Below are 27,832 nucleotides of genomic sequence, written 5' to 3'. Positions count from 1 at the left end.
GGAAGCAGCGAAGTGACATATAGTCTTCGAGTCAGCTGCTCCCCTTAGTTTGGCTTGCCATCAAGTGTCTTTGCCGAGACACAGTCGCGTGCTCTTGAGCGGTGTCGAACCCACGTCCTTTCGAACATCGCGCAGACGTTATCACACACACACACACACACACACACACACACACACACATACTTATGCAACGTAGTTTGGACGAAAGTTGTGGTGTGTTATGCAAAGCAAAATTTGTTTATTCCATTGTTATTGCTTTCTGTTACTTTTTTATTTTAAGACTAAATTATGTAATTTATGATCACAGGATGTAGTGCTGGAGGTTTACTGCAAGAAAAAGGAGTTAAAAGTTGAGTGCGAGGCGAAGTTCAAAGAGTGGAAGGAACTAATACATTGACCAATATCAACTTTCTAAAATATATCTATTATTCTACACTATCTATATTATCCTACTATATCTATTATCCTATTAATTAATAACATAAATTAATACTAGAAGTAAAATTCCATTAATAATTGCTATTATACCAACACTTAATTATACTAAATTATTTGTAATCAGTTACACACTGACAGCATAGTAGCCTAGACTTTTAGTTTGTTGTTATTCTAAGTAACTGTTATTATTTTGTTGTGTTTAGTTAGACAATAAAGTAGCAACTGCTTTAATGATTTTCATCGTAAAAATTAAAAAAATTTGAATCTTTTTGGTTTTATGCTGATGGAAATCAAAAGCGTGAATAAAATCAACCATCTAATTTAAGTGATTGAATCTATTTTTCTGTGGGTCAATAGATTTGTGCAACATTGCTATTGCTTGACGCTTTTTAAGTTTCAATATGTGTTATTAGTTTATTATTACACTTTTACTAATATGTAAAATTTTTGTATTTAGTTTTTGTGTACTTTAATTGCATATGAATAAATTTTTAATTCTGTGTCAAATATAAAAGCTAGCATATTCTTACGCGAAAACTCTTACTTTATATTGTACTCACTTCTGAATTTTCATCAAGATTTATTTCAGTATTAACGAAAAAGATATAGATGCTCATTGCACTATAAGGACCAAACACACTTAAATTTCTTTAAACAATTTTTGTAGTAATGTAATTTTCATTTTGTTTGACTGTTGAGTTATAGAATCGATATGTAAAGGATGTTGTTTTGTTGAACTTGTTTTTTTATTTACCAACATTAGCATTTATTTATGATAATTATTGTCATGGTTGTAGGGGTAGGCTAGTTATGATTGATTGACTATTAAAAACTCTAATCTAATAAAATTCACAAATGATTTGATGATAACATGTTCATAGACATTGTGTTGATTATTATAGTTCACTTTATAGATTTGTTTCTTGCTACTCACGAAGAAGAACGCTGCTGGCCTATATACAGCTTTAAACCCACCGCGTTTAGTCAAAGTGATTTAAAGTTGTTGAGAAGAAACGGCCTTCCTGGTGTCACAACAACTCAGCAAACATTGATTATTGGGCCAACATTAGCCATTTGCGGTGTGTGTCGGCACAAGGTTGGCAAATTTGTCCAACATTTTGCCAACAGTATGAAATTGCACTCCTGATGTCACAACAAGGCTTATGATAGAACAGCCCGCACTGCGCTTTGCAAACCATGCGGTGTAGTCTCCACGTTAGGCATCAAAACTTTTTCAAAAACAAATGTTTCTCGGCAGCCGAGTTTTGCAAGAATTGACAGCGATTGACACGCATTTTGTCCACAAGGTTCATCCGCATCACATCCGATGAATTAGTAGGGATGTGGGAGCATCTCAGACAAGAATAATAAAAAAAGTAGAGAGTACCACACTTAATCGGCAAATTTAAGTTTAATAAATTTGAATTGAAGTAACTTGAATTTTCCAATTAAGTGTGGTAATCTCCACTTCTATATCGATATAATAAGTCCTATATCAGTCGACTAGACTGCAGATTCACCAATTAGATTAAAGAGCGTTTATTCATCAAAATAAGCTATACACAATGAAAGAAATAAACAAGCTAATAAGAGAAGTTAAGACAAGTAACAAAGGAGGTTGACTGTTAACAGGGTCACTATTGGGATCGTTTCCCTTGGATTTACCGTCTAAACAGTCTTCATCCTCATCATTGCAGCACTTGAAGTTGGGTGGCTCATTGGTGCCACTTGTTGAGCATGCGGCTACACTTGTCACTAATAGAGCTTAGTCAAAACTATCGAGTAAACCAATTTATAATAAGTTCTTCAGCAGCTCCATTTTGCAGTTTCTTTGCAATTCTTTGTTGTGATAAATGAAAACATTTGTTTATTGAAAAAATGTATGAAACGAATAGAAACAGTATAAAAACCAATAAAAAAGGAAACGTAAAAGAACGTTAAAATAACGATTAAAAAATCAAAGACAAAAAAATCGTTTTTCATGATACACAGTCTTAACACTTTATGAACATTTAAAAATTAAAGAAAAACAACAACAAAAAACCCAAGAAAAATAGAGTAATAAAGTGAAACTTTTAACGTTTATATGAGTAATAGCCCGTTAAGTGCGCAATTAATATTTGCAACTCGCGTTACTGTGCTCATTTGACAATTCTCAGTATTTTTCCTCGCATTATTACTTTGTAGAGTGTTGTGGAGTCCGCAGCGCAACAAGCTTTTCTTTTAATTCTGTTTGCTTCCTTTTGTGTTTTTGACTGTTTCTGATAATTCAATATTGGACTATTCTTTGCTTACAGTGAAAGCGATTGAGTCAAGCACATCGAACACCAATGACCGCAATGCGCACTTAACAGGTTAAAACGAAAAATAGAGGGCTGCAATGATGTGGTTTGGCCTCGGTAAATCCAAAGGGAAATTGCATTATGCCTTTGTGCATGTTATGTTGGACTGCTATTATTTCATTTATAGGAGTAGGGAAAGTTTAGTTTTTTGGGGTGCAAAAAAATCCTTGCCCAAATACAGCCTAATTAATTGCCCCCAAATATTTTAGCAACAAAGCATAGACCACCTGATTAAAAATTCTAAACTGCTACCGATAGTCTGGTAAATACTGTAAATGTAATTAGTGAACTACCAGTATCGCCCAAACAATGAAAATCAGTATAACAATACTAATAACTCAATCAAGGAAAACATTTCACATCTATAAGATAATAATAAGCTTACATCTACTTCAAAATACAAATTGTCATAATGATCTAAAATCTTAACAAGCTAAAAAGTTATTTCTAAAATTTTATAAACTAAACTTGTAGACTATATTTTCAGTTGAGTATTTTGATATTGCAAGTTATGTGTTCAAAGCATCACTTTCAAATTCAATATTGGGGCACATTTCGATTAAGAAATATTTTTCCTAAAATTTGCAAGCATCTGGATATTTTTAGATGTTGAAAATAACTTGAAAAGTTGTTTCAAATCTTAAGAGCTAAACTTGCAGGATACAATTTCAGTAGAGCATGTTGATATTGTAAGTTATACGTTTGAATCATCCATTTCAAATTCAATATTGGGAACACTTCGATTAGGATATACTTTTCATATAATTTGTAAGGTAGGCGCTTTAACATTACCCACTCGTCGAAAAGGTACGCAATCATGCGTGACATGTTCATTCGCGATTCAGCTGATTTCAGTCATGTGACTCGACACGTGATATTCTGATCGAAAAATTTTGATACAAAGAAATTTAACTGAATGCTTCACCACAACCACCGTTGCCTAATGGTTAGGGCAGAGGAGTAGTAATTTCGATTTCGTGGGTTCGATTCCCACACTCTGCTAATACTATTTTTTCTTCTGCAACTGAACTAACAAGTCGAAATTGTGACTAAAACACAAAGCAATTTCACATTGAAAAGCAGGCACTCTTCGACGAGTGGGTGATGTAAAAGTGCCTACCAATTTGTAAACATCTGGATATTTTTTGCCCAAATTTCTCAAGTTTTCAACAAATTACACATGATGCCATGCATTACTTTGACTTTCTGCTTGACTTAGCGGATGTAGTTATAATAACAAACATAAAAAAATAAAGTCAGTTACAGTCACAGTCATTACTTTTGTGTGCAGCGTATAATGTCATACATAGAGCTAGCTTTTGTTGCAGAAAAATTTTATCTAAAAAAGCCTGCGAGCGTGTGTGTTAGCAAAGCCTTCTAGAACAATTATGGTAAAAGCAAAAGACTATAACGTTGTTTGTCCATACATATCCCCTGCAACCAAAGCTGATAAAAACCAAAACAATGTCTATTCTTTTGGTTTTCAAAGATGAAGAATATACGCATCATTCCTGCTTCATCCAATTTTTGAACTTTTTATCAATTTCATTGTACAGTTCCGTCGTTTCGGAGCGTTCATCGTTCTTGAAAACCTTTCCTTTGTAGTAAACCTCCAACTCATATTCCTGTGTCAAACAATCAGGAAATTGAATGAATGATTCAGTTGTTATAAGTTACAACAGAATAGTTTATTTTTTATCCATTACCACAATCCATACAGCGAATTCGTTGCTGTATAACAGAAAGTCTTAAAAAGGTAACAATAACATGTCAACAAATTTAAATTTATGCAGGAATGCTGATTTCAACTCTGCATTCAGTTTCCTTTTGCATGTTCTTGTTTTCATGCAATCAACAATGCAATTGTTTTCTATTTGTGGCATATTATATTTGGTGCTTGAGCGGTGGGATGGCGCAGCGGATAAGACGTTCGCTTTCCAATCATGTAATCCTGGTTCGACTCCCGCCTTATTCTGGTTGTTGAAATACACCGCTCACCTCTACCATGGTGTAATAAACGTAATTGCTGAAGGAAAGGCGGCCGAAAGAAAAGAACTGGCAACCCTACTCGTTAGTGTCGAAAGTTTAGTATAATGAGAGTCTTATCTTCTCATTCCAGTATGCTTGGATCAAGCACGGGATTCACCTTTACCCTATTTATTGTTTAAATTTGATTTGCACCGAATAATTTGTATTTTTCCGGGCCTTTTTTGTGTGCTTCATTTCCAGCTATTGTGAACATTAGCTACTCATGGATCATTAACTTGCACATGGTGGAGTTTGATACTGGATCCAGGGTTGCACTTGTTTATGTGCCTCCCTCCTTCCAAATAGAAAAAATAAATAAACATTTGCAAATTTTCTCCTGCTTTTCCAAAAAAATTGTCGCTTTCTTTGCTCGATCAAGCTCATTTTAACTTAACCGAGGCATTAGGTGCGCAGGGTTTCAGGAGTAATGGACTTAAGGGTAGAAATGATTTCTGAACTCAAAACCTATAAAAATATTGCAATAGGCTATTCCGAAATAAAACCATTGCTCATTCAACTAGTTAACAATCAATTATTAAATTGAGTCATTTCACTGTTTGTAAAAATATGAGGTGAAATGCGTTTTGAAATTTTACTAAAAGACTACACAACACTAAACAAACCTTGAAAAGATAAATTATTGAAATCTTTCTGTGGTCATAAAAAAATATTCAAAACATAACTTCAATTTTAGCTAAAACTTATCACTCAGCTTTCTACGGAAATCCAGTTTTGATTTAATAAACTTGGCCAGTTATGAAGTGCAAGGCTTCATGACCCAAATTGTTGCCTCAAGTGCATCACTAATTAAAAGTCAAGCAGAACTTTTACATAATGCAGAATTTTCGTGAAAACGGATATTATGTTTTATTGATTTTGAAAGCAGTTTAATGATTTTCATACAATAGCCTATTATCTTCGCATAATAGCTTCTTGATTGCAGTGGGTAGTTTTTCATGGTGGAGAAGGGATGAAATTATCATTTTAAACATATATTAACAGCCAACAGTGTCAGCATTGAAGTGTCTATGATCACTAAGCACAACACTTATTTTCACTATTTTTCGGATACGACATTATTGAATTTTTTCTGACTTAAGACTTAGGCTTGCCGCTTTTCATTTTAATATTATGTAACCATCTATTTAAAATAGAATTTTTATCGGTGTTGATAATACCGGAGTTTGCTTGATTTGTTTGTTTTACGTATTTTTTAAATTTTCTTTTTTACGTGTGCTAGCTGAAGATGCTATTACTATAGCAAATCGATTCTTAATAAATTACACTAAGAGGTTAGAATATTATTTGCAAATGCCTGCATTTGATGAATGCAAAATAGCAATATTTACATTTTGGACTTGAAATTATTCGGCAAAAATGACAGAAACGTCACAGTGTAAAGACAACAAATTTACACTGAAAGAATTTCAAAGTCTAACATTTTATTTGATGAAACACCTACCTACACAGTCATTTGGGACTCTAAACATCTGGGTAAAAATGGGCTATTTTTGCCTGATAGGGTTTTCAGACCCTCATAAGATCTTTTTTAATGACACCACAACTGTCAAATTTAAATCGGTAGAAAACAAGCTAAACAAATATTACAAATAACTATGTTGTAAACAATTATTTTGATTGGTTTAGGTTAGGTGTGGGAAGTATTTAAAAATTGAAAAAACATAGGATTTTGATGGCACACCTTACACCTACTCATTAAGAGATGTTTTTTGTTGTTGAATTATGTAGTAGAGTGTATAATGAACTCGTGCAGAAATATTTTTAGCCCTTTACCACAATAATAGAAGTTATAAGGCTCTGTAAATGGCAACAATTGCTATACTCTAACCCCATAAGCCAATAACGAATCAGCGCCCTCAAATTATGTATGAACACGTGTTGGTGGAAATGCAACAAAAATTTAGTTAACCTGTGATGTTTAACTTGAAAGACACTCTGCAGAAATATCACCGCAACAAATCAAACATTTATATTTTGAAAGTTCACAGTCAATTAAAGCTACTTTTCTTAATTATGGAAACTGATATAAAGTTTACATGACAAAAATATTTTTAGAAAATACGTAAGAAATAGACAAACAAAATAAAGTAACTCTAGCGAGTTTAACATGTTTTATTACAAAGAGATATAATATAATTAAAAAATCAACTCCGACGTTTTCGACACATACGTGAGTCCTCATCAGGAATTACATAAATCTGCAATATACATAATATGAAAAATCATAAGCTAACTTTGAATCTGACGATCTGAGTTTTAATTATATTATATCTCTTTGTAATAAAACATGTTAAACCCGCTAAAGTTACTTTGTTTTGCTTGTCTATGGTTAACAAAGGTCACTTCGCAGCCACCCGTTGCAGTATCCACACATAATACATTCTACGTTATCGTTTGTTTTATCCGACTTTGTTGAATATGTGTGTTTATACTCGCAACAAATAAAATGTCAACCAATCAATCTCTCTACCAAAGTTTTAACATAAGAAATAATAAAAGAAAAATTATTAATTGGTTTTATTTCTATTGTTTTACCGCTTTTATCCATTATATTCATCAATACTTACAGAAACTAAGCAATCTTATCTGATGAGTCACAGATAAAGTATGTCGGTTGAACAAAATTTGAATTAAATTATTATTTAGTTCAACAAACCAGAAATTGCTGTGGGAGTAAATGAGATGCTTCCTCCCTATTCATGCTTATAGGAATATCCGGTTCATTCTTTGAATAAAATCCAAACAAATCAACAGGATTCTGAGCCTTTCTTCCGTAGTCGTACTTTTTCTCCTGCACAAAATTTTTTTAGAATATTTTGTTTCACCCGATTTGTATATTGATCGCTAGCGCAATCTAACGGGTGAAAGTTATTTTTTTAATGGTTGATATGCAAACAGAAAAAATATGTTTTTTTATCCATAAAACGTTTACAGTTTTGATGCATTTATATGCAAAAGGATAAACATTTGAAAACATAAAACCTTTTGTAACACCATGGTTCACTTGTTTAAGCAAATGAAATAAAATCAATACTCAACCAATCAAATCAATACAATCATGGAAAAAAGTCAGAATACTACACATTTCAAGGACATTTTCAGAAGTCGAAGATCAGTTTTAGAGTCTAAGATCAGTTTCAAAATCTTAAAACTTAAAGTTATTGTTTAATAATTTTTGTATTTTAAAAGTCGGATCATTTGTAGCTTTTGACGGTATTTTCCATGTTGTAGTGTCGCAAATAGCTAGGTCTAGGCCAGGGGTTCTTAACCATGGGTGCACGCACCACTTAGAGGTGCGAGACCTGCTCCAGGGGTGCGTGGATAATGAATTGTTTGGCGTAGTTCTAAAATAGCGTAAGAAGCTTTATGGAACTTATTTACCGGGACTCAGCACTTTGAATTGTAGGGATAATTACTTTTCAACTATTCTTAGGAGATGTGCAAACACTGATTGTTGATGGCAATGTAGTGCCAACAAGGATAAAAGTTGAAAACCACTGGACTCTGAGCAAGGCATTTTTTGTTCTTAAGTAATAAAGATACTTTAGGTTCATCAATAAAGTATAATTCTTACAGAAAAGAAGTAATTTCATTTATTTTTTTTACATACGTTGCCAAAAGTCGTAGAACTCCAATGACAACAACATCAACTGTGGATTAATGTAACTCATATGCTTTCATTGCTTTGTACTGTACTTACACGATAAACTACATGTTTCTCCAAGCCTTTGAATTCCTCGTCAAAATTTCTCTTTTGCTCTTCCTGAATAATTTAAAACCATATTTTATGTGCAAGTAGCCAACTACACAAATTACCACGACGAGTTGTAAATGCGACTTGATTTGTCACATTTACAGACTTTGCCGAATGTTGTTAATCGTCTGATTACATTTTTTTTTAAATGTTAAAAAAAACGCATTTTCAGTGTATCATCGGTGCGTGATGAAGTTATATCCCATTGAATCACCTGGAAAAGGCAGTGAAGAATGAAAACTTATGTTTCAACAATTCCAGTCAGACATTTTGCAACAGCATTATAGAACTACATAAGTACTTGTTGAGTGCAAACTTAAATGTAACTCAAAATGTTATTATTAATCTATCGTTTTCATATCTTTATCCTGCATTGCTGGAAAGCGGACTTGAGCGCTATGCATCGGTGTACGCCTTCCGACGTACACCTGACCCACGCTGCAGCCGACTGCAACGTCTGTTTCCGGTTGTCTACTCTACTTATGACTTAAATTTGGTACTACCCATTATTCGAAATCGATCACTGGGTAGAGGCAATTATCGTAAAGTTTCTTGCCCTAAATCCCTAAATCCTAGTTTCTTGCCCTAAATCCTAAAATCTAAAAGTGGTGATTTTGGAAAAAAACTTCAAAGATTTTGTTTACAACCGAATTTAAGGTTGTCATAAAACATATGGTAGTGAAAAGTGACAAGGCTTATGGGTTAATTTTTCCTAGCTTAAAATTTGAAATCACATTTAGCATTCCATAAAAGTTTTCTTCCTGCCGCTATATCCAAATCAACAAACGTGTGAATTGAAGGTTTTAGTTTGAGTTGAGGTTGAGGGCCTTTAAAACGGCAACTTGAAAGCAAAAAATAGTAAGAAATTATTTATAAGATTTTATTTTTTGTGAAGAAGGGACGTTCTTCCCAGCCATCAGCACAAGGCTGATCACTCACTAGTACAGCGAGCAGCATTTTATTTTATTAGAAGCAATATTCGATCTCACCTTCCAATCATCGATCCTGTTTTGAAGTTCAGCTGGGTCAACATCATATATGATTTTAGGAACCTTTTTTATTCCCAAATAGTGGTAGTAGTCATGTGTGAAGACTCTTTTCAATATCTGTCGGGCTTGTTCCATTGCAAACGACGAATCACTTGAATAATAGATTTGTTGCATCACCTAGAGTACATTTTCAAAAGCTTAACATTGTTACGATTCAAAATTAATTGTTTTCTTCTATACTTTTATATTACAGTTGCATAGGTATTTGTGTGCAGTAAAAACAAAAATAGCTAATTCAATCATCACTCATCAGTAAGTAATCATAGAACAGTGAAATTTTAATATCATTTCACTGCAAAGTGTTGAAAAGCTTACAAAAACTGACACAGATAACCTCCTGGTAAACTTTTTTTTTAACCCTATATGGACAAGATTATCGTTTAGTTGAAAAAAAAAATTTTTTTCTATTTTTTCAAAATATTTTAGTTTAGTCAACATATGTTTTATGTTTAAAAATTTTTTTTTCGAGTATTTTAATTTTTTTTCAAACGTAGCAAATCTGTTACGTCAGGCACATTCGCACTACCTACAGAATTTTGAAACGTAGCAGATCTGTAACGCTAGGCGCTTTAGCAACAAAAGCACACAATAAGCAGTAACAAGCAACTAGTTTATTTTCACTCAAAATAGCACAAAATTGTTCATTCTTTGTGGAATTTCAAGACAGTGTTTCGTTTTGTCTAGATGCAAGGGTGTTCTTCACACTTCTTACAAAAGTATAGGCAGCTTGTGCAGCCAGACATTTTGCATAACCCCCTTTCTTTGTAAATATATATATATGCAAACTTCTTAGGTGTTTTGCCAAGACGTTTGGAAGGGTCCAACTGGACCAAATACAAATAGGACTGCTCCACAATAGCTTCATCATATAACAGTTTGAAGTAATGGGCTGGTGATGAAATGTGGGTCAGCTTGTTTACGCACAGTGGTCATCGAAGGAGTGTTTCTCATGGAAGGACTTTTTCTTACACAGCTCTAAATTGAACAGGGTGGCTTGGTTGGCCTTGTTGGTGGATTGATAGATTTCATTATGCCTTCATCTAAAAACAACGAGTTGTAAAAGAGTAAGGAAAAATACTACAAAGCTGTAGTATAAAAGTAAATAAGAATCACCATTATTTTCATTTATGATTTTGGCATACATATTATGCATAGTACAAACATTACCTATTGTGGGATTGAGAAATAAGTGAGACATTCTCCAACAAATACAAAACTCAATGTGGCTCAAGAGAGCATGGTGGAGAGTCCTTTTTACCATCAGAGTATATACCGCACACATCTATAAGACAAATAATGTTTGATAGTAGAGAGGTGTGATTTAGATTTTTAGTTGCCGTTGCCATGTGAGCCTCTGGTTATCATTATAACATGGAATGGATGTTTTTGCAGTACATATAAGTTTCTTTTGTGACAAAATCCACTCAAGCTGAGTCAATGCTTGGTTATATGAAAAGTCAGCCGTTATACGTGTTCACTGATAGTGTTTATTGGCATAAAACTTACTTGAATCACTAAAGCTGTCATCTGGCACATCAACAAAGGTAGAAGGGTACTCTACTGCAACATACTTAGCGTCAGACTCCAATGTATCAAAACATTCACCTTCTCTTTTTCCACCAAATGGTCTTGTACACCAACTTTTTCCATAAAAACATCATGCATTCATTTTGCACCTATGAAAATAAAACTTTACTGTTGACAAATCTAACAAAACAAAAGTTTTGAGATCAAAAAAACAGTTGCATGATGGACGAAGTCAACAGATTTGTTACGTTTGAACTTATGATGACTGTAGCATATATAAACATTATTTATGAAATATTTTGTTATCAACTACTCCAACAGTCTTATTTTCAAATACAACAAAAAATTCAACGCACCTGGGTGTTCTGAAAATCCAAAACTTTACGAGAGAACATCTAGGCTAAGCTGCTGTTGCCATGAACCTGACTCAAAAACTTTGTGTTCAAAAAAATTAGTGAAGCGAGACCGTAGTGTTTCCAAAATGAAATAGCACTATTGTCAGATGACACAGAATCAAATTCTTCAAAATTGAAACTGATGACTGCTTTTACAGTAAAATAAATAGCGATAATTTGAAACGTAACAGATCTGTCACAAATGTCCATATAGGGTTTTAAATAAATATGCTAAAAATTGTTTTAAATTGAATGAGGTAGTTTTGAAAAAATGAATAGCAGCATTCTCATATTTCGAACAATCCTAGTTTTGTTAAGTTTGATTACTGTGTTCTTTATCAATAGCCTAAAAGGCTGCTATTTTTCCCTGCTTTTTATTTTTTGCCACTCTCCACGTGGCTTACGTAGGCCAGCACGCTGTCAAACAATTCATCAAAGTAGTGACGCAGCTAGAAAGAAACTTTTAGGGGGCAAACGTAGCTGTTTGAGGGGGGAAGGTAACATAACTCAACACTTATCACAATGATATTGAAACGTTGTAATAGGATAGAAACATATTTTTTGAGGGCTACGTCTGTGTATTAAAGCCTGTTTGAATCTATATAAGTACTGGACACATAACATTGTGGCAGCATTACATTGTCAGTGATTTGTTCAAAGGCAACCATGTCAACAACAGACTGAGCCATTGTTGTGTCTTCTCCTTCGCTTCCCTTAAATTTGATGTAGTCGTTTGCCAACACCATGGCATCACATATCCTGCAATGAAGCAAATTGAATAGTTTTTTGTGACAGTAAATGAAGATATAGCGGACAATGATGATCAGGCAAACTAAACACATCAAATAACTTTGATCAAATACATTATAGTTTATTTTTATTTTTGAACATCACAATGAAAGACAATACATTCCATACATGGCAGAGTACTAGAAATAGGTAGAAACCTACTATCACCTATTTGTAATTCAGAGCATGCTGAATGTTATCTGCAAATTGCAATAAATCATTTCTGCTCAATTGATGGTAATAGGAATATCTAACCACGGACTGAGATAACGACTTCTGAAATTCAATCCAGTCAATTAAATACTTTTACTGCGGAAAACCATAAGGCACGACGAAGAACGTAAAACAAGTATTAGGCTATACGACGCAGGTCAATAACATTATGTATATTATATACTGCAACTCATCACATAGCTTACAAAATCGGTTGCTAAACAATTAGCGTTGCGATACTGACGAGCCCAGCATCATGGACGAAACACGGTGTCTATCGCGGTCAATTCATTGCTACAATCGGCTGCCGAGAAACTTATGCATCAGTTACGCAAAGAGAACTATAAGACTACGTGTTGCATAATTAAGGGGATCTTACGACATTCACAAGCACCATTAATACAAAAAAATACTGCAATGCCGGATGACTCCGATTTCAGATGCTTTTTCTGTAAAACAATTGTTAAGTTTAAGTAGAACAACCTAATCAAGTAGCGTTACATAACTTACATAGCTTCTACAGCTGTACTTATTCTGTGTTGGTATGCCCGATGATACAAGGAAACTCTAGTGTGGAACATTTCATATAGATTTTTGCACTCCTGCAATTGAGAAACAGCATAAATCCGTTTATTGTTTTATATTTATCTAACACAAGGATATCTTATCTCTGATCTAACATTGCAACAACCTAGCTTGTACAAAAAGGAATGAAAAGAAGCATTATCACAACAACCAATAAGCTATAATCGGTTGATATATATTAGGATTATTAAAAATATTTGGTAATATTACTATCTCAATATTGACTTTTACACCTTTATGCTCTGTACTTGCTTAGTAGGCTATAAGCTACCTACATTGAGACAATGGAACCGTGAAAAGCAAATTGGATTCACTAGAACCCAATCTAAAATAAACTATTTCAATATATAACCTACTTTAGTGGTTTAAAATATAACCCAACACAATGTACAGTACGTATGTTATAACTTCAGTGAACCTTTTAAGGTTTATTGCTTCCACAGGATTTTCTGTTTAGATTATTCCAAGTAGGTTATCAAATATTTTTTTATCCTATCTAAATTTATGATTGATTTAGGATTCATCCACTTACTGTCGCTATTTTTATTACTGCAGGTTACCTTTGCTGCATTTTGTATGAGGATTAAGATGATCGTTTTACAAACGTTTTTGTGCTATGCTACTATGTTTTAAGAGGCTGCGACAAACTTGAATTACATCCCAGAGATTTCAAGTTTTCAAATAACCTATAACGCCAAACCTTATCTCTTGCACAAATCCCGAAATCAGGAAAAGAAGACGAATCAGCCTGACCGATACCACCATCTTGACCTTGGGCTGCGTTTTTCTTTATTTTTGCGTAGTCGAGAACTCTCATATTCTTCATGAATCGAATGTGATCAAAGCTGTTAGCTACGCCCAGCTGGTGGCAGTCGCGAGCAAAGTAATCCCACTTGTCAACATCCACACCATTGCGTTGATTTGCGACGATCTAGAACAGTTTAAATCTCTTCCTTTAACTTTTTAGGGTTGCACACAGCAAGCAAACAAAGTATGAAGCTTGCAAAACAACTTACAATTAGGCTAACTTATTGTAAAGCACGAAACGGAAGGTGGCCCGAACTTTCGCCTCAGAACCAATCCTTTTAACAAAGGTTTGAAATAAGATATAACCTATTGTGATTCGTTGTTGCACATGTGGGAACATTTCAATAGGCCTAATGCCCACTATAATTTATTTTAAACATAACCGTACCTCATACAGAAATCGTTTTTTTCTTGGTCTGCCTTCATACTGCCAATTCTGAATGAAATATTAACATGAGAAATATAGACAATATACCGCATGTCATTTAAGAAACACATGTTTTGCTTTCTTACAATCATAGGTCACTAAAAGTCTACTGGAGGTAAAAATAACTCGTGAGATCAAGCAAGATGGAAATAATGCCATGTCAGTATGTTAAGTCTTTGGTAAACCTTGAAGAGTTAAAGGTTAAAAATATTGGATTGTAAAAGAAAACCTTTGAAAAATATGATGGGAATTTTTGTGTGTAAGATCTGCATAATGATAATAATAATCATTCGCTATCTCCGCTTGCAGCAGATTGCGCATCAACATGGGTTACTTGACAGGGTTTCATGTGATTTACTGTAAGATCTACTGACATACAAATTTATAAAGAAAAACTGTCAACTTGTAGAAATTCTTACAAGATTATATAAAACAATTAACATTATTAAAATGAGCTTTTTTAATGGAGATGCTGTACTGTCTGATTTTTTTTTGTGAATCTAGCTCCGAATTGATGCGGAAGAATACTGTAATTTCGAAAGAATATTATTTACCAGCTTTTGAAAATAATTTAGCTTTACAACTAATCCTTTTTAATTCTGAATCTTGAGACCTGTCAATAAAATTTAAAACTTCCAAAATACAGTTTATTCTTTATGAATCGAAGTGAAGCACAATCGAAGTGAAGCACATCCTCACCAACTGCCCCCTTAGCCCTTCATGTGATGACAACGACTTCAAAAACATCACAAACTATGCTCTTACCTGGCTCCGACACTGGCGTAACAAGCTATGAATGAATGAATTAACCTGTTCTTTTCTATAACCGTGAAATGGTGTTCGCAATTTAAACGCATGTTTTATGCATTTAAATCACAAATTTTGATCAAAAAAATACACAGCATCATTCTTGATCATGTCTAAAACGTCATAAATCCTTCAAAAATACTTTCGAAAAAATTTATGCAAATATATCCCACGTCACACAATGTAAACATACGGTAGTCTAACTGTTTTAATCGATTTACCGCGTCTTGAGGTTTGTGCATTGCAACTTTGGCGTTGGGTCTTGGTCCGTTAATCATTTCTTTGATAAAAATAGCATTCTGAAACTCGGTGATGTAAGATTTCTTTTCCTCTTCTTGACGCCCTTCTTGTTCTTTTATTTTCTCTCTTTTTTCTTTGTCATCTTCCGTTTGCAAAAGCTCCTCAAAATCCGAGGCGATGCCGGCGTTATCCGTTAGAATTCGATCAAACATCAGGCAAGATCGTTCTTCGTGCTTCCAGAAAATAAAACATAAAATGAACGAAAAAAAATGGCGATAGACAGAGTAAACCTAATTTCATAAAACACTAGCAATCTGGATAGCTAACACTTAATATCGGTTCAAATTTCGAATTTTACGTTCATATCAACGTAGTTGTTATAATAGGCTATAGTCACCTTGTGGAATGGAAAAGTACGAAATGAAATAAGAATTGATTTTCAATCGACAAAAAATAACAAAGTTGATGAATCAATTGGTAAGAAAATGCCAAATCAAACTAAATCGACATTAAAGGAGAAATAAACAAAAAAGCTAACATGTGAGGTTGGAGAAAAAAAGGCGTCGATGTAAACATTAAAACATCTAAATACATCATAGTAGAAGCGTTCACGTCGCGATCCCTGTCAGCACACTACACAGTAGTAGCTGCGAATTCTACAAAAATTTTTAAAGAGAGATTATACTATCTACTGATATGAAGACCCCTAGATGCAAGAGGAGAGGCCAACGTCACGACGATCGGCTTTTATCAAAGCCGGCGTTGACCATAATATCTCTCAACGCTGAAGGGGTATCCGCACCCAAGCAAGCTCTGATTTCCATGTTGGGCAGATACCACCACTGTGATGTTCTCTGCCTTCAAGAAACTCACCGAGAGGAAAACGATCCAAGACCTCAGGTGGAAGGCATGAAAAATGTTATTGAAAGGCCGCATGAAAAACATGGCAGCGCCATGTTTGTCAGAGAAGGACTGGTTGTGCAATCAACATCAAAGCTCAACCTGAAGGACATCGAAGCGCTGTCTGTCGAGCTCACTCATGTCAACATCACCTCCATTTCGCCACCTACTCAATTTGAACTTCCTCCTTTCTTAACTACAGAGAAACCACAAGTTGTGATTGGTGATTTTAACAGCCAAAGCACCCAGTGGGGATACAGTGAAATAAACCTTGATGGTGAAGCTGTTGAATTATGGGCTGAAAATTACCAACTCAGCCCAATACATGACGCTAAACAGCCCCACTCCTTCAATAGCAGAAGATGGAAATCTGGTTACAACCCCGATATTGCATTTTCAAGTCATAGAATTACAGAAATGTGTAAGAAAACAATCTTGAATGCTATCCCAAGAACACAACACCGTCCAATCAGCATAAGCATCTCCGCCGCAATTTCATCATCAAGTGTTCCTTTTCAACGACGTTTCAACTTTCAAAAGGCAAACTGGGCATGCTTCACAGAAGAGCTTGAAAACAAAATAAAATCAGTTGACCCAGTACCAGGAAATTATGAATCTTTTGCCAATCTTGTGCACCAGATAGCCAAGAGAAACATCCCACGCGGATGCAGCTCAAAATATATTCCCGGTCTAAACTGTGAAAGTGCCAAGCTGTTGCAAAAGTACCAACAACTGTTTGAAGAAGACCCTTTTGCGGAAGCTACCATCCTTACCGGCGAACTCCTGATGATCTTCATCTCTGAAGAACGGCAACGAAAATGGCAAAACACCATCGAAGCAACGGATATGTCGGGGGGCATGGAGTCTTGTGCGAGGATTGAGTGATGGCCCATCGGGGCCGGGGCAGCGACACTGTCCTGTCACGGCTGGTGGAGTTGCCCGCCGGCTGCTGGAAGGTGGTGGGTCAGCGGAGAGGGTTCCCAGGCCGAGGGTCGGGAATGTGGAGTGTACTGACGGTGCTGGTTTGGAGGCACCCTTCTTACCGGACGAACTTGGGGCGGGTGTTGGTGCTCTCGGGAATGGCGGGGCTGTTGGACTGGAAGGCATTTTCACTGAAGAAATGGAACATTTTGGTCCTTTGGCTGGGGGGTGGCTTCTGGAACTGTTCGATTGTTGCGTGGCGGAGAGGCACATCCCGGGGATCTGGTTGGGAGCGCGGATCATTGCTCTTCTGGGGCCTGAAGGGGATCCATCTCTGGCGAAGGGCTTCAGACCAATTTCTTTACTGTGTCACCTTTGCAGGTTGTTCGGGGGGTTGATTCTTGGCCGACTGTCGCCTTCTGTTGGGCCACGCCTGGTTCCTCGGCAAGCTGGCTTTCGACCTGGGGGGTCAGCGGCGGGTCAGTTGCTGTGTCTGGCGCAACGTGTTGGGGACGGATTCCAGAGGGGTGTGATTGCTGGTGCTGCACTTGTTGGCCTGTCTTCGGCTTCTGACGCGGTTGGCCATCGTCTCCTGCTGGGAGGGATCTTGCGAATGTCCGGGGATGCTGAAGTGGCGAAGCTTGTGGCAGCGTTTCTCCACGGTGGACGATTCCGGGTTGTTCTGAATTCAGGGACGGGCCGCTGGCATCATCGGCGGAGTGGACTTCCTCAAGGGGGTGTTCTGGCACCGTTGTTGTGTGGTATGTACACCAGCGATCAGCCGATGGATCAACACACTGAGCGGTTTGTGTACGCCGATGATCTTTGCATGGCATCACATGAGAAGACCTTTGTTGCTATAGAGCAGGGCCTCACGGGGTCGCTCGAGGAGTTGGTGAGGTATCGCACCAACGGTCACCTCAAAGCTGGCCCTTCGGGGACACGGGTATGTTTTTTCCACCTGAAGGGCGGAGAGGCTGCGGGACCTTTGGGGTCTCCTGGTCGGGGGCGGAGCTGGGGCATTGCCCTGGCCCTGTCTGCCTTGGGGTAGCGCTGGACCGTGATCTCAGCTGCGGAAAGCACATTGAAGGCACAGGGGCTGGGGTTGACACCGGAGGCAATATCCTGGGAAGCTTGCCAACTCTGGGTGGGGCACTGATCTACGGACCCTCGGAGTGGCCGCATTGGCTTTGTGCTGCTCCACAGCGGAGTGTGCATGCCCTGTTTGGAGCGGGTCCTGTCGCTCGTCGAAGCTTGACTCGGTGCTCAATCATTCTTGTCGTATTGTTGCTGGATGTCTGGGGCCCACGGATACCAACGGGCTTTGTCTGCTTGCTGGTGTTGCGCCGCCACACATGGGGGGAGACGTTGGCGGTCAAGCTGAAGGGCTGAGGCGGGCATGTGGTGAAAGACATCCTCTATATGGACAAACTGCTGCACAAACCCGGTTGAAATCAAGAAAAACCTTCCTAACACACGTTCAGCCACTGGCCTCAACGGAAGAGGAAACAGGACTTGGGCAATGGGGGCGGCGGTTCGAGGGTGGCCCATCGTACACTGAAATGAAGGTCCCGCCATCGGAGTCCCTCCCCCCAGGGGCAAACGCTCCTTAGGCAGGGTGGAGAACATTGAACCGACTCCGAGCCAGTGTTGGGCGCACTGAGTCTACGGTGGTGGGATGGGGCTGCGGCGCGGGCCCGGTTGCATGTGTCTGTGGCGCCGGGCCCCGGGCAGCGGACCGCCTTCTTGTTTGCCCTCGGCTTGCCACCCGGTGCAGTAGGTGGGACCTGGCAGTGTGTGGCTCAGTTGCGGAGGAGTGTGTCAATCTGTGGTGTATCAACGAACTTTAGAAGACTCGATAGAAGAAGATCTAAATATATGAGCTGGTTATGCAATTGCAGCAGAATCAAGAAGCAACCAATGGACCACAAGAACCACGTGATTGGCTTCAAGAGACGGGAAAGGAGTTAGACGCCCAAGGAGAGAATGATTATAAATTACATCATTGTAAAACAAGTTAATGATATTTTGACAAGAATAGCAAAAGACAAAACGGTGTAATATAGGCTATAATATAATTTAGAAAAGGGGCACCAGCTAATTGTATGGTGTTTGGACATAACTTGCCAAGCAGTAAAAATAAAATGTAAAAACGAACTTTCCAATAAGTTTTCTGCTTTTCGTTTCCAACTTTGTCCAGAAATAGATGATCAAACATGTGTGAAAATGGACCATGACCTGCGTAGCAAAGAAGTAGTTAGAAAGAATATTTTACGTGGGCAAAAGCAAGTGTTCAGGGAAGGAATATATTAATATTTGAAATACGGTAAAGAGTTTGTTTATAAATATGGTAACTAAATGCAGCCATACATTTATGAAACTCATTCAAAAAATAATACAATGTCATTAAAACGTTGCAATGGTATTAAAAACATGTTTCAGAGTGAAGCAATTACTCCCGCAACCCCGTCCATGATACGTCCCCACTGCTCAACAATAAATGTTTGAAAATCGTAATAACAAACCGAGATCATGGCAAAGCCCAGCCAACTCCACACACAAAACGTCCTTTTCGTCAATTTCCAAGTTTGGTTGGTTCAATTGTAAGTGGCGGATGAGCTCCCCAGCTAAATGACAGGTGCTTTGAAATAATAAATGATACATGGGTTAAATTTTCCGTTAAATAAAAATCTTGTCAAATACATGAAGTAGTGTAAAATTATGTCAAATTTCCCATGATTCTGTGACAACGTACAAGATACAGACGTTAGGAAAAAGGTCTGGTAATGGAAAAAAATGATCTCTATCATTTTATCTTCAGCATTTCTAAAACATATTACTTTACTTTGAGGCTCTGGGGCTTTTTGGATTTATTAGGTTAAATCAGGGTTTGTATTTCAAAACAGGAAATCAGGAAAGTAGGGATACGGTACTTTAAAACATTTGTTTATTTTTTGTCTTTTTGGAAATATTAATTCCTATTTCCTAAGCAGGCTATTGGTAAGCTCCTATGCACATGTGAAAGTTTTCTTCACAGAGTGTGTTTTCCTAAAGTTTTCACAACACACTCAAGTTATGCATAACTTAAATTTTATGTCAACTTTCGATTTAAGTCTTAGATGACAAAAATAGCCTGACCAAAGTGACCATGCAGGCATCTTTGCAATTTATATAAATGTTTAGCTGAAGAAGTAAGTTTATTGTCGATAGAAAAGCTCTGTGCTGTTTTATAGAAGATAAAAAAGCTATGTACCCAATTGAATGCTCAAATCTGTTGTGAGAGGCTCCAGGATAAAGAAAGTAGTTCCCCCCAAGTTGTTTAATGTTCTTAAGTCTTTGAAATTGAGGAGTGTTGATGACTTTTACCAGCAGAGGATGGAGTTCAATGTATTTGTGAATAGGATCATTAAAACACTGAAACAAAAGCATTCAGAATTGTTTTGATTTCTCTAGAAATGCGTTAAACTACCAAGTCAAAATCAATAAACACTTTACTTTCAACAGCGCTTGATATCAAAGTCCTGATCGGTTATCATGTTGAAAAAAGAATAAAAATGTAAAATTATTGCAAACAACGTAACTAGTTGTTTTTTTCAAAAGCACCAAACTTCCATTATTTTTTCAAATAAAACCGTTCGGAATCAAATACAGTTGAAATTAAATTAAAGAACAAAGCATCCATCGACTGCTCTTGTTTCCTGAATATTCTCAGCTTGACAATTTCTTAGGACATTTTTATTCAGTTTAGCCTACGTTGATTGAAAGTGAAGCTGATACTCAAAACAGGTCATTTTTGCAGGAAATGAACAAATGCAATTTTATTTTCAGGTGGCATTCAAGTCCATTAAATAAAATTTTGTCTATAGGCCTACTGTTATGCTTTCGAAAACAAAATTAACCGACTGGCGAGAACGTCTGCGCCGCGCTTAAAACAGGACTTTGTTTCGACACCGCTCCAGAGCACGGGATTGTGCCTCGATAAGAGACACGTACTTTATAGCAACGTAGTGGAAAGGTCTCACTTTATGATTACATGTCCCTTTGCTACTTCCTGTGGGTTGTGTTACATCTGTGCTATGGAGATCTACAGCGCCCAAGAGCATTTTTCGCTGCAGGACCCAGCGCTTGATCAGCAAAGCAGCATATTCTGTGATCAACAGAATATCTGCAAATTGCAGTAGCCCAAGCAAATTTATGCCTGCTTTAAATGCAGGTTACAACACTTTGAATTGCTTGATAATGTGATTTGTAACATAGTCTACAATGCAAACTATCAATCGCGTGAAAATCACTTGTAGGCCTACAAACTTTGAAAATAAGCTTAAATAGGCCTACAAGAAACATATTCCTTACTTTTTTCTTTGTTGCCCATTTGGCCATGGTGCAATTTCCGTCTGACCCAATATTTCACGATTCTACTTTAAGTTTTGCTAAAATTCGTTTTTCATTTGCAAAAGAAACGTACGGAGTGGGCGAGGGATAATTACGCACCGAAGGCGCCAATCATCATAACTAACTCACACTGAACTTCAACTAAATTTTCATTGAAAACGTCATTCACTAAAAAAAATGAAAACACACAAGTTTAAAATTGCTTACTTAATCAATAACACACTTCTATCATTTTTGCCAGATCAGTTTAGTCGCAATATAAGTAGACATCTGACTGAGCGTTGACTTTCGTGGGTAAAAAACTATAAACCTCGTCTCTCATCTGTGATAGGCTATTTCTACAAGGAATAAAACCGTTTCGTCTAAAACTGTAAAAGGTAAAGATGTATCCCATACTTGAATCCAAGCAAGAGGAGATGAGAAGATAAGATTCTCGTTATACTAAGGCTCGGCACTAACAAGAGTAGAGTGGTCAGTTTGTTTGTTTGTTTGTTTATCTTTATCCTGCATTGCGGGAAAGCGGACTTGAGCGCTATGCATCGGTGTACGCCTTCCGACCTACACCTGACCCACGCTGCAGCCGACGGCAATGTCTGTTTCCGGTTGTCTACTCTACTTATGACTTAAATTTGGTACTACCCATTACTCGAAATCGATCACTGGGTAGAGGCAATTATCGTAAAGTTTCTTGCCCAGAGAAACAACAGCAAGTGCGGGTGGCTGGAGTCGAACATGCAGGCTCTCGACTGCGAGCCCAACGCGCTAACCACTCGGCCACTGCTGCCGACTCGGTTCCTTTCTTTCGGCCGCCTTTCCTTCAGCAACTGCGCCCATCCAACTTATTACACCCTGGGTAGAAGTGAGCAGTGTTTTTCAACAACAGGCTTATGCGGGAGTCGAACCAGGATTGCAAGATTGGAAAGCGAAGGCCTTATCCGCTGCGCCATTTTACCGAAAACTGTAGGCTGCCGTATTTATGGTCGACTACATCGCCGAGTGGTAAGAGCCTTGGTTCGGCGTTCAATAGGATACGGTTTGACACCGCTCAAGAGCATGTGGGTGGTAGGCTATGTATTTGGCTAGACACTTGAAGGCATGCCGTCAATTACGTAGTAGCGCCTCTTCTACATTAGCCCTTGATTTCTCTCATGATTATAAACTGGTCTAGAGAGAAACGCTTACGGCCCTTCTTAGGGCTGATCGCCTACTGAACTGAACTTTATATTACATTGCATAGCCTATAATAAATCCATAAATCTTTGTCAACTTATTAATGTAAACAAAAGTAAGTTATCACACTCATGAAATTTAAAGTTCAAATTTTACTTGATTAGTTTGTTTTGTGACGTATGATGATTTATGATCACACACAACTTTTATACTTGATGGTTAAATTAAACGAACTCAAATATCATTCATGTGAAGCCAACAACAAAATGCAAATAAAAAGTTTGATTGTCAAAACCAGATTCGACATGACGCTGTCTGTGATGTTGTAAATCATCCAACATTTTGGAACAATATTAAATAAGTAAAAATGAACGACCTTAAAAAAGTAGAATATCTCTGAAAATTGAAAGTTTGTAAGAAAAGGGAAAGAAGTGCTTGTGTATCGCTCGCACCACATCAACCTCTCTCGTTGCACTTGATTAAATGATTGTGAATCTTCAAGCTTGGACAAAGAAAGCCTCTTCAGAAGCCTCATCTTGCAATCTACTTTTAGATAATGGAGATGTGAAACTACATCCGCAGAAGAGTTACGTTTATTTCTGATTTACAAAATATTGTACTTTTTATGAGTTATTTAAGAAAATAAGTTAGTTTGCATAGCATACTTTTCTGCATTATATAGCGTCTTCTCGGTTAAAGTTTTGTTGAAAGCAAGCTTGTATAGCAAGGCATAAAAATATTGCCAAATTGAACTTTCTAATATAGCCGAAAAAGCGCTGCGCGTCGCCTAATGTCCCTAACCAGAATGTTTGGATCTATCTTTTTCAAAGTCCTCTCTTGATCCGACGCGTAGGCTGCAAGTCCTGATTCGATGGTTTTGGAAATTTAAAAGATCCTGTCAGTTTTCAATGATTCCGTGAATATGTCTGCTTCCAGGCAACCCTAATACATTACACAGCCCTTTAATTCTTTGAAAAACGTGACTGCATTTCTAAATGACATGTCAATGTCCATACCATGTCATTTTGAAGTCAGGTGCACTAACCTACAACTACAGGATAACTTTTTTTGAAAAGGAAAAAAAATGTGGTAAGTTTTCGCACAATTGTATCTGTTTTCAGCCTTTGATCTGTTGCAAAAACTTTATAACCTTACCCTAATTTTCCGCAGTAACCAAGATTTTGCACAATCAGTAGGCTATCTGGATCCTGTGGACCCTAATAGAGTTTACGCTCGCCACGTTTAGCAGGAGTAGCGGGAGCGTCGCTCTTATTGACATATTGTAGCAGTAGAGAGAGCGCGCTACTTTCAAAGTAACAGCATCTCCGAGAGTCCGGCCAAAGACAAATGTCAAGCGCTCTTGCTGGGCGTCGAACCGACGTCCTTCCGTTTCGAACAAAATTTTCAGGAATTGGTGGTGTGAAACATCTTTGTTCGCAGCTGGTTTTTATTTGAAACTTCATGATTGAATTAATACAAACCGTACCCAGACAGAAAAATCCATCATTTCTGCATTGATTCAACGTCTGCAGACGTTAAATCAATGTAAGAAGGACGGATTTTCTGTGGGTAGAAGCAAGTGAATAAAGTTTGCAAACATTTCAAAAATCTAAAGTGATGTGAGCAACAAATACATAAAATCTACAAGAAAAGGATATATGAAGTTATACTAATATTGCAAGCGTTGTCAAATGTCAATATATGCCTTGCTTTCCAATGGTTGATAAACGAACATAACGCGGCATATAGCATTGTTAGAAATCACTTTTTACCAAAATTTGAGAAATCCATTTTAAGCTTGATGCTAGGCTGCGCGTTTGTCTTCTGTAGAGCTGACAAATGGGCAGCTCTTTGCTGAGCAGTGCGCTCAACCTGGGCTTGATTTTGACGAAGGGCTTTTTCTAAGGTCGCCTTGTACCTTGGGTTACTTGCCACAGCAGCCTATGCAAATAAAACTAATGTTAACGAAAATGCAAAAACGTTTCTCATATTGAATTCAGTAGGAAGAGTTTAATTACACTGTTCTTGTAACACAAATACGAAAATTGAATGAGGCTGTTCACCAGGCATTTAGTTAAATAACATGATGTGCGTTCTTCTGGTGCAAATTAAGCTAAACTATCACACGATGTATAAAGTGACAGTCTGCTTTTATTGTCTTGGTCTAGCTCCCTGAAAAAGTCAGTCGTGTCTGATTGACGAAACGTCAGAATAATGGCAGATTGTCACTTTATACATCGTGTGATAGTTTAGCTTAATTTGCACCAGTAGAACGCATCATGTTATTTAAAAAGTACGAAAAATTGACACATCAACCTAAACCGGCGATTTTGTAATATTCAACTGCAACTAATCAACAAAAACTGATATCCCCTTTTTTTCATGTGCAATGATTAACCACACAAGAACCTGAAACTACCAGGGATAAGGTAATACCTCTTACTGTTATTGTTGGTATGTCAAAAATAAAATAACCTTTCTTGCTTTATTTTTGACAAACTTTTGCAAAACGAAGTCGCGGAGCTAAAGTCACTTTATAAATGAAGCTAACCACTAAAGAAACCACGAGTTACCTTGAAACCAACCGGGTATTTTGGACCGATTTGCATCAGCCGTTGTAGCGCGTCGTTGTGGAGTAGAAGTTCAGCAGAAGATGAGTTTCCGTTCAAATCGACTTTCTCAGGGTGTTCACTCAACCGTGACATGAGAATAGGAACTAACATTTGTATCATGTCGTCTCCTGAAGGAACAAAAAGAATGGGATGAGGTAGTGTCGTCGTTGTGCGAGGAATGGCACTCAAACAATTTATAAATACTTTTCAACTAATGCAAGGTTCACTTGGTATAAGGTAGTGATGGGGGAACTAAGGAAAGACAGAAGAAAACAAAGGAAGACTCCGTGAAGGATGACCTGCCCAAAAGGAACTTAAAAATTGAAGGTGCCAACGATAGAGAAAAGTGGTAAAGTCGTTTCAAATAACTGTCCGACCTCTGATGTTGAAAGACCAGGCTTCTTTGAAGTAAAATGGAGAGAGGAGAGAAGGTATACTAGTATGTTTTGCTGTCGGAAAATTAGACTTCGTGCCAAAAAAGTGTCCGACATTGCATCTATAAACGTTCATGAGTTTTGACGCTCATGACTATCCATCACCACCAGTTGTTGGTGATATCTTTAGCAGGTGAGAACCAGTATTTGTCCCCGCTAGAAAGGGTTTGCCAGTTCTAGCAGCCTTTTCTCCACGCAACCGAGTTGTTGGGGTTAAAATAATATTTGTCACAACTATTTAACAAACACGGACTATATTGCAATCTTTAAAACAACTAAAATGAAACATTGTCTTAGCAAGAGCTATTTCAACAAGCCTCTCATTGAAAAAAAATGCAATGTTGACTGGGATGGTGTAAGGCAAACGAACTAAAGGGCGACAAAAAATAAAATATTTTGACAATATCAAGCAAATTATGGGAACGAAAAGCATGCCGGAATTACTACTAAAAACAAAAGACAGAACAAAATGGAGGGAGTTCATATGGGAGGCTACAGCTGATCAAACATGATTAATCTGTTGAAGAAGATTTCACCATTTATACTTTGACTGAACAAGTGGTATGCCTATATCTGACATCAGTCAAGTAAGTTTTTGAGAAGTTAACAACAAACCAACTGACTGTGCTCATTCTCCGTTAAAGTGACAAGCAGTTCAAGTAGATTGAAACACTCCGTGGCGACAGAGACTTCGTCTGTCGTGCAGTCCCTTTTGATTTCCGCCAGTCGTTGAACGATCAGTGGCGCCATCCGATGGATAAATGAAAAGGATAATAAACGTTCCGAGTGACGAAACACAGGAGAGAGAAATGCCAAGCACTTTACTTGCGTCTGAAAGAGTTAAATAAAAACAATTTAATTTTAACTTGTACCAAATAAATAACGCTCGACTCGACAAGGATTTGTACTTTATTAAAAGTAGTTGGTAAAAAGTTAATTAAAAGTTGATTTAGTTGATTAAAAGAAGTTGATAAAAAGTTAATTAAAAGTTGATTTAGTTGATAAACAGTAGTTGATAAAAATAGTAAACCATTTAAACCACCGGTTGGTTGAAGAGTACAGTACATCAAGTGTCCTAAAACAGTGTGTAGCCTACAATTCAGTAACTTTAGTCCACCGGTGTTTAACTGTTTATGGTAAAACAATGTAAATTTAGCAAACTAGTCAATTGTTACAGAATAAAAAATGAAAAACTACTTCAAGATATTGGTAGAAAAAAGCCACGAAACAAACATGTGACCACGTTGACGAACCTTGCTGTCGCCAGTTGTGAGGCATTTTTCGAAATAATCTAATATTTGCACGAGCAGCTTCGGACTTGCGCAGACGCCAGTGGGAGCTTGCAGGAGGAAGAGAGAGATGCAAGTGAGAAGGGATGTGCAGTCGAAAGTCGATACTTCTAAAATTGAAAAGTGAGCTCCATTGAGCAATGACCAAGTTAATATCTATCGAAAGAAATACGTAACATGAACAAAGTAGGCTACTATTGTCGCTAAATGTCGTCTACCCATATCTCTCCAGACGGACTAATAGACAAAGAAACACTTCTTCCTCTTGACCTGACGTGCTACCAAAAATATACTAATTTGCGTAAGCATCAATTCTTTTACTCTAGAAAGAACACTGCGGCCAAGGTCGAGGAAAAAACAGTGGGGAAAAATCGTGGCGGATTTACTTGTAGCGGATAGATCTCTTAACCCGCACCACATTACCGACGTTGGAAGTTCAACGGTTGGAATGTTGTTTATCTATAGTGCCAGAAGTAAAAGTTACTTCCACATCTCTTTTATTAGTGTTTTTTTCTCTCGATAGTGTTACACAAGACGTACACATCACAGTGTGTACTTCAAGTGAAACCGCGACCCCTGCTTCCAGCTCGACTTGCCTTTTCAGAGGAGGTTGCCTTTGTTGTTGGGAAAATTTTAGCACGCAAAAAAAATATAAACGTTGGTTTGGGGGATAAGTTACTCGAGTCAAACAC

General features: G+C 37.3%; 4 protein-coding genes across 7 annotated transcripts in view; 1 reads left to right on the top strand and 3 right to left on the bottom strand.

The window, feature by feature from the left end:
- Positions 1-1,316, top strand: part of LOC145767450 (uncharacterized) — a 165,182-nt gene extending 163,866 nt beyond the window's left edge. Inside the window, exon 22 of the mRNA XM_082579275.1 lies at positions 308-1,316. Coding sequence (XP_082435401.1) covers positions 308-397 — 90 coding nt within the window. The 3' untranslated portion in view covers positions 398-1,316. The remainder of the gene's footprint in view (positions 1-307) is intronic.
- Positions 1,317-1,961: 645 nt separating this feature from the next.
- On the bottom strand, positions 1,962-11,581 carry LOC145783476 (deoxynucleoside triphosphate triphosphohydrolase SAMHD1-like). 4 transcript variants are annotated; one of them, XM_082595372.1, is made up of 7 exons: positions 11,516-11,581; positions 11,139-11,308; positions 10,800-10,914; positions 9,573-10,672; positions 8,530-8,592; positions 7,486-7,620; positions 1,962-4,405 (listed from the first exon to the last, which is right to left on the bottom strand). In XM_082595372.1, the coding sequence occupies exons 4-7, from the start codon at positions 9,744-9,746 to the stop codon at positions 4,286-4,288; spliced, it is 492 nt and encodes a 163-aa protein (XP_082451498.1). In that variant the 5' UTR covers positions 9,747-10,672; positions 10,800-10,914; positions 11,139-11,308; positions 11,516-11,581; the 3' UTR covers positions 1,962-4,285. The 4 variants fall into 4 exon arrangements, with proteins under 4 accessions (XP_082451498.1, XP_082451489.1, XP_082451513.1 ...); XM_082595363.1 differs by having other exon boundaries at positions 9,573-10,914; XM_082595387.1 differs by lacking the exon at positions 10,800-10,914.
- LOC145767442 (deoxynucleoside triphosphate triphosphohydrolase SAMHD1-like) lies at positions 11,234-21,346 on the bottom strand. The gene is made up of 10 exons (XM_082579263.1): positions 21,266-21,346; positions 20,497-20,657; positions 19,769-19,884; positions 19,402-19,481; positions 15,404-15,655; positions 14,337-14,384; positions 13,842-14,072; positions 13,067-13,158; positions 12,193-12,313; positions 11,234-11,308 (listed from the first exon to the last, which is right to left on the bottom strand). The coding sequence occupies exons 1-10, from the start codon at positions 21,344-21,346 to the stop codon at positions 11,234-11,236; spliced, it is 1,257 nt and encodes a 418-aa protein (XP_082435389.1).
- A 2,896-nt stretch (positions 21,347-24,242) lies between these two features.
- Positions 24,243-27,832, bottom strand: part of LOC145772187 (HEAT repeat-containing protein 5B-like) — a 38,570-nt gene continuing 34,980 nt past the window's right edge. The window contains exons 40-43 of the mRNA XM_082584038.1: positions 27,105-27,250; positions 26,475-26,682; positions 25,379-25,545; positions 24,243-24,746 (exon numbers count right to left, since the gene is read on the bottom strand). Of these exons, the coding sequence (XP_082440164.1) occupies positions 24,567-24,746; positions 25,379-25,545; positions 26,475-26,682; positions 27,105-27,250 (701 nt within the window). The 3' untranslated portion in view covers positions 24,243-24,566. The remainder of the gene's footprint in view (positions 24,747-25,378; positions 25,546-26,474; positions 26,683-27,104; positions 27,251-27,832) is intronic.

This window comes from Aplidium turbinatum, chromosome 1, assembly GCF_918807975.1.
Source record: "Aplidium turbinatum chromosome 1, kaAplTurb1.1, whole genome shotgun sequence".
Classification (NCBI taxonomy): Eukaryota; Metazoa; Chordata; class Ascidiacea; order Aplousobranchia; family Polyclinidae; genus Aplidium; species Aplidium turbinatum.
Note: the sequence above shows the minus strand (reverse complement) of the source record. Positions and strands in the feature narration are given on the sequence as shown.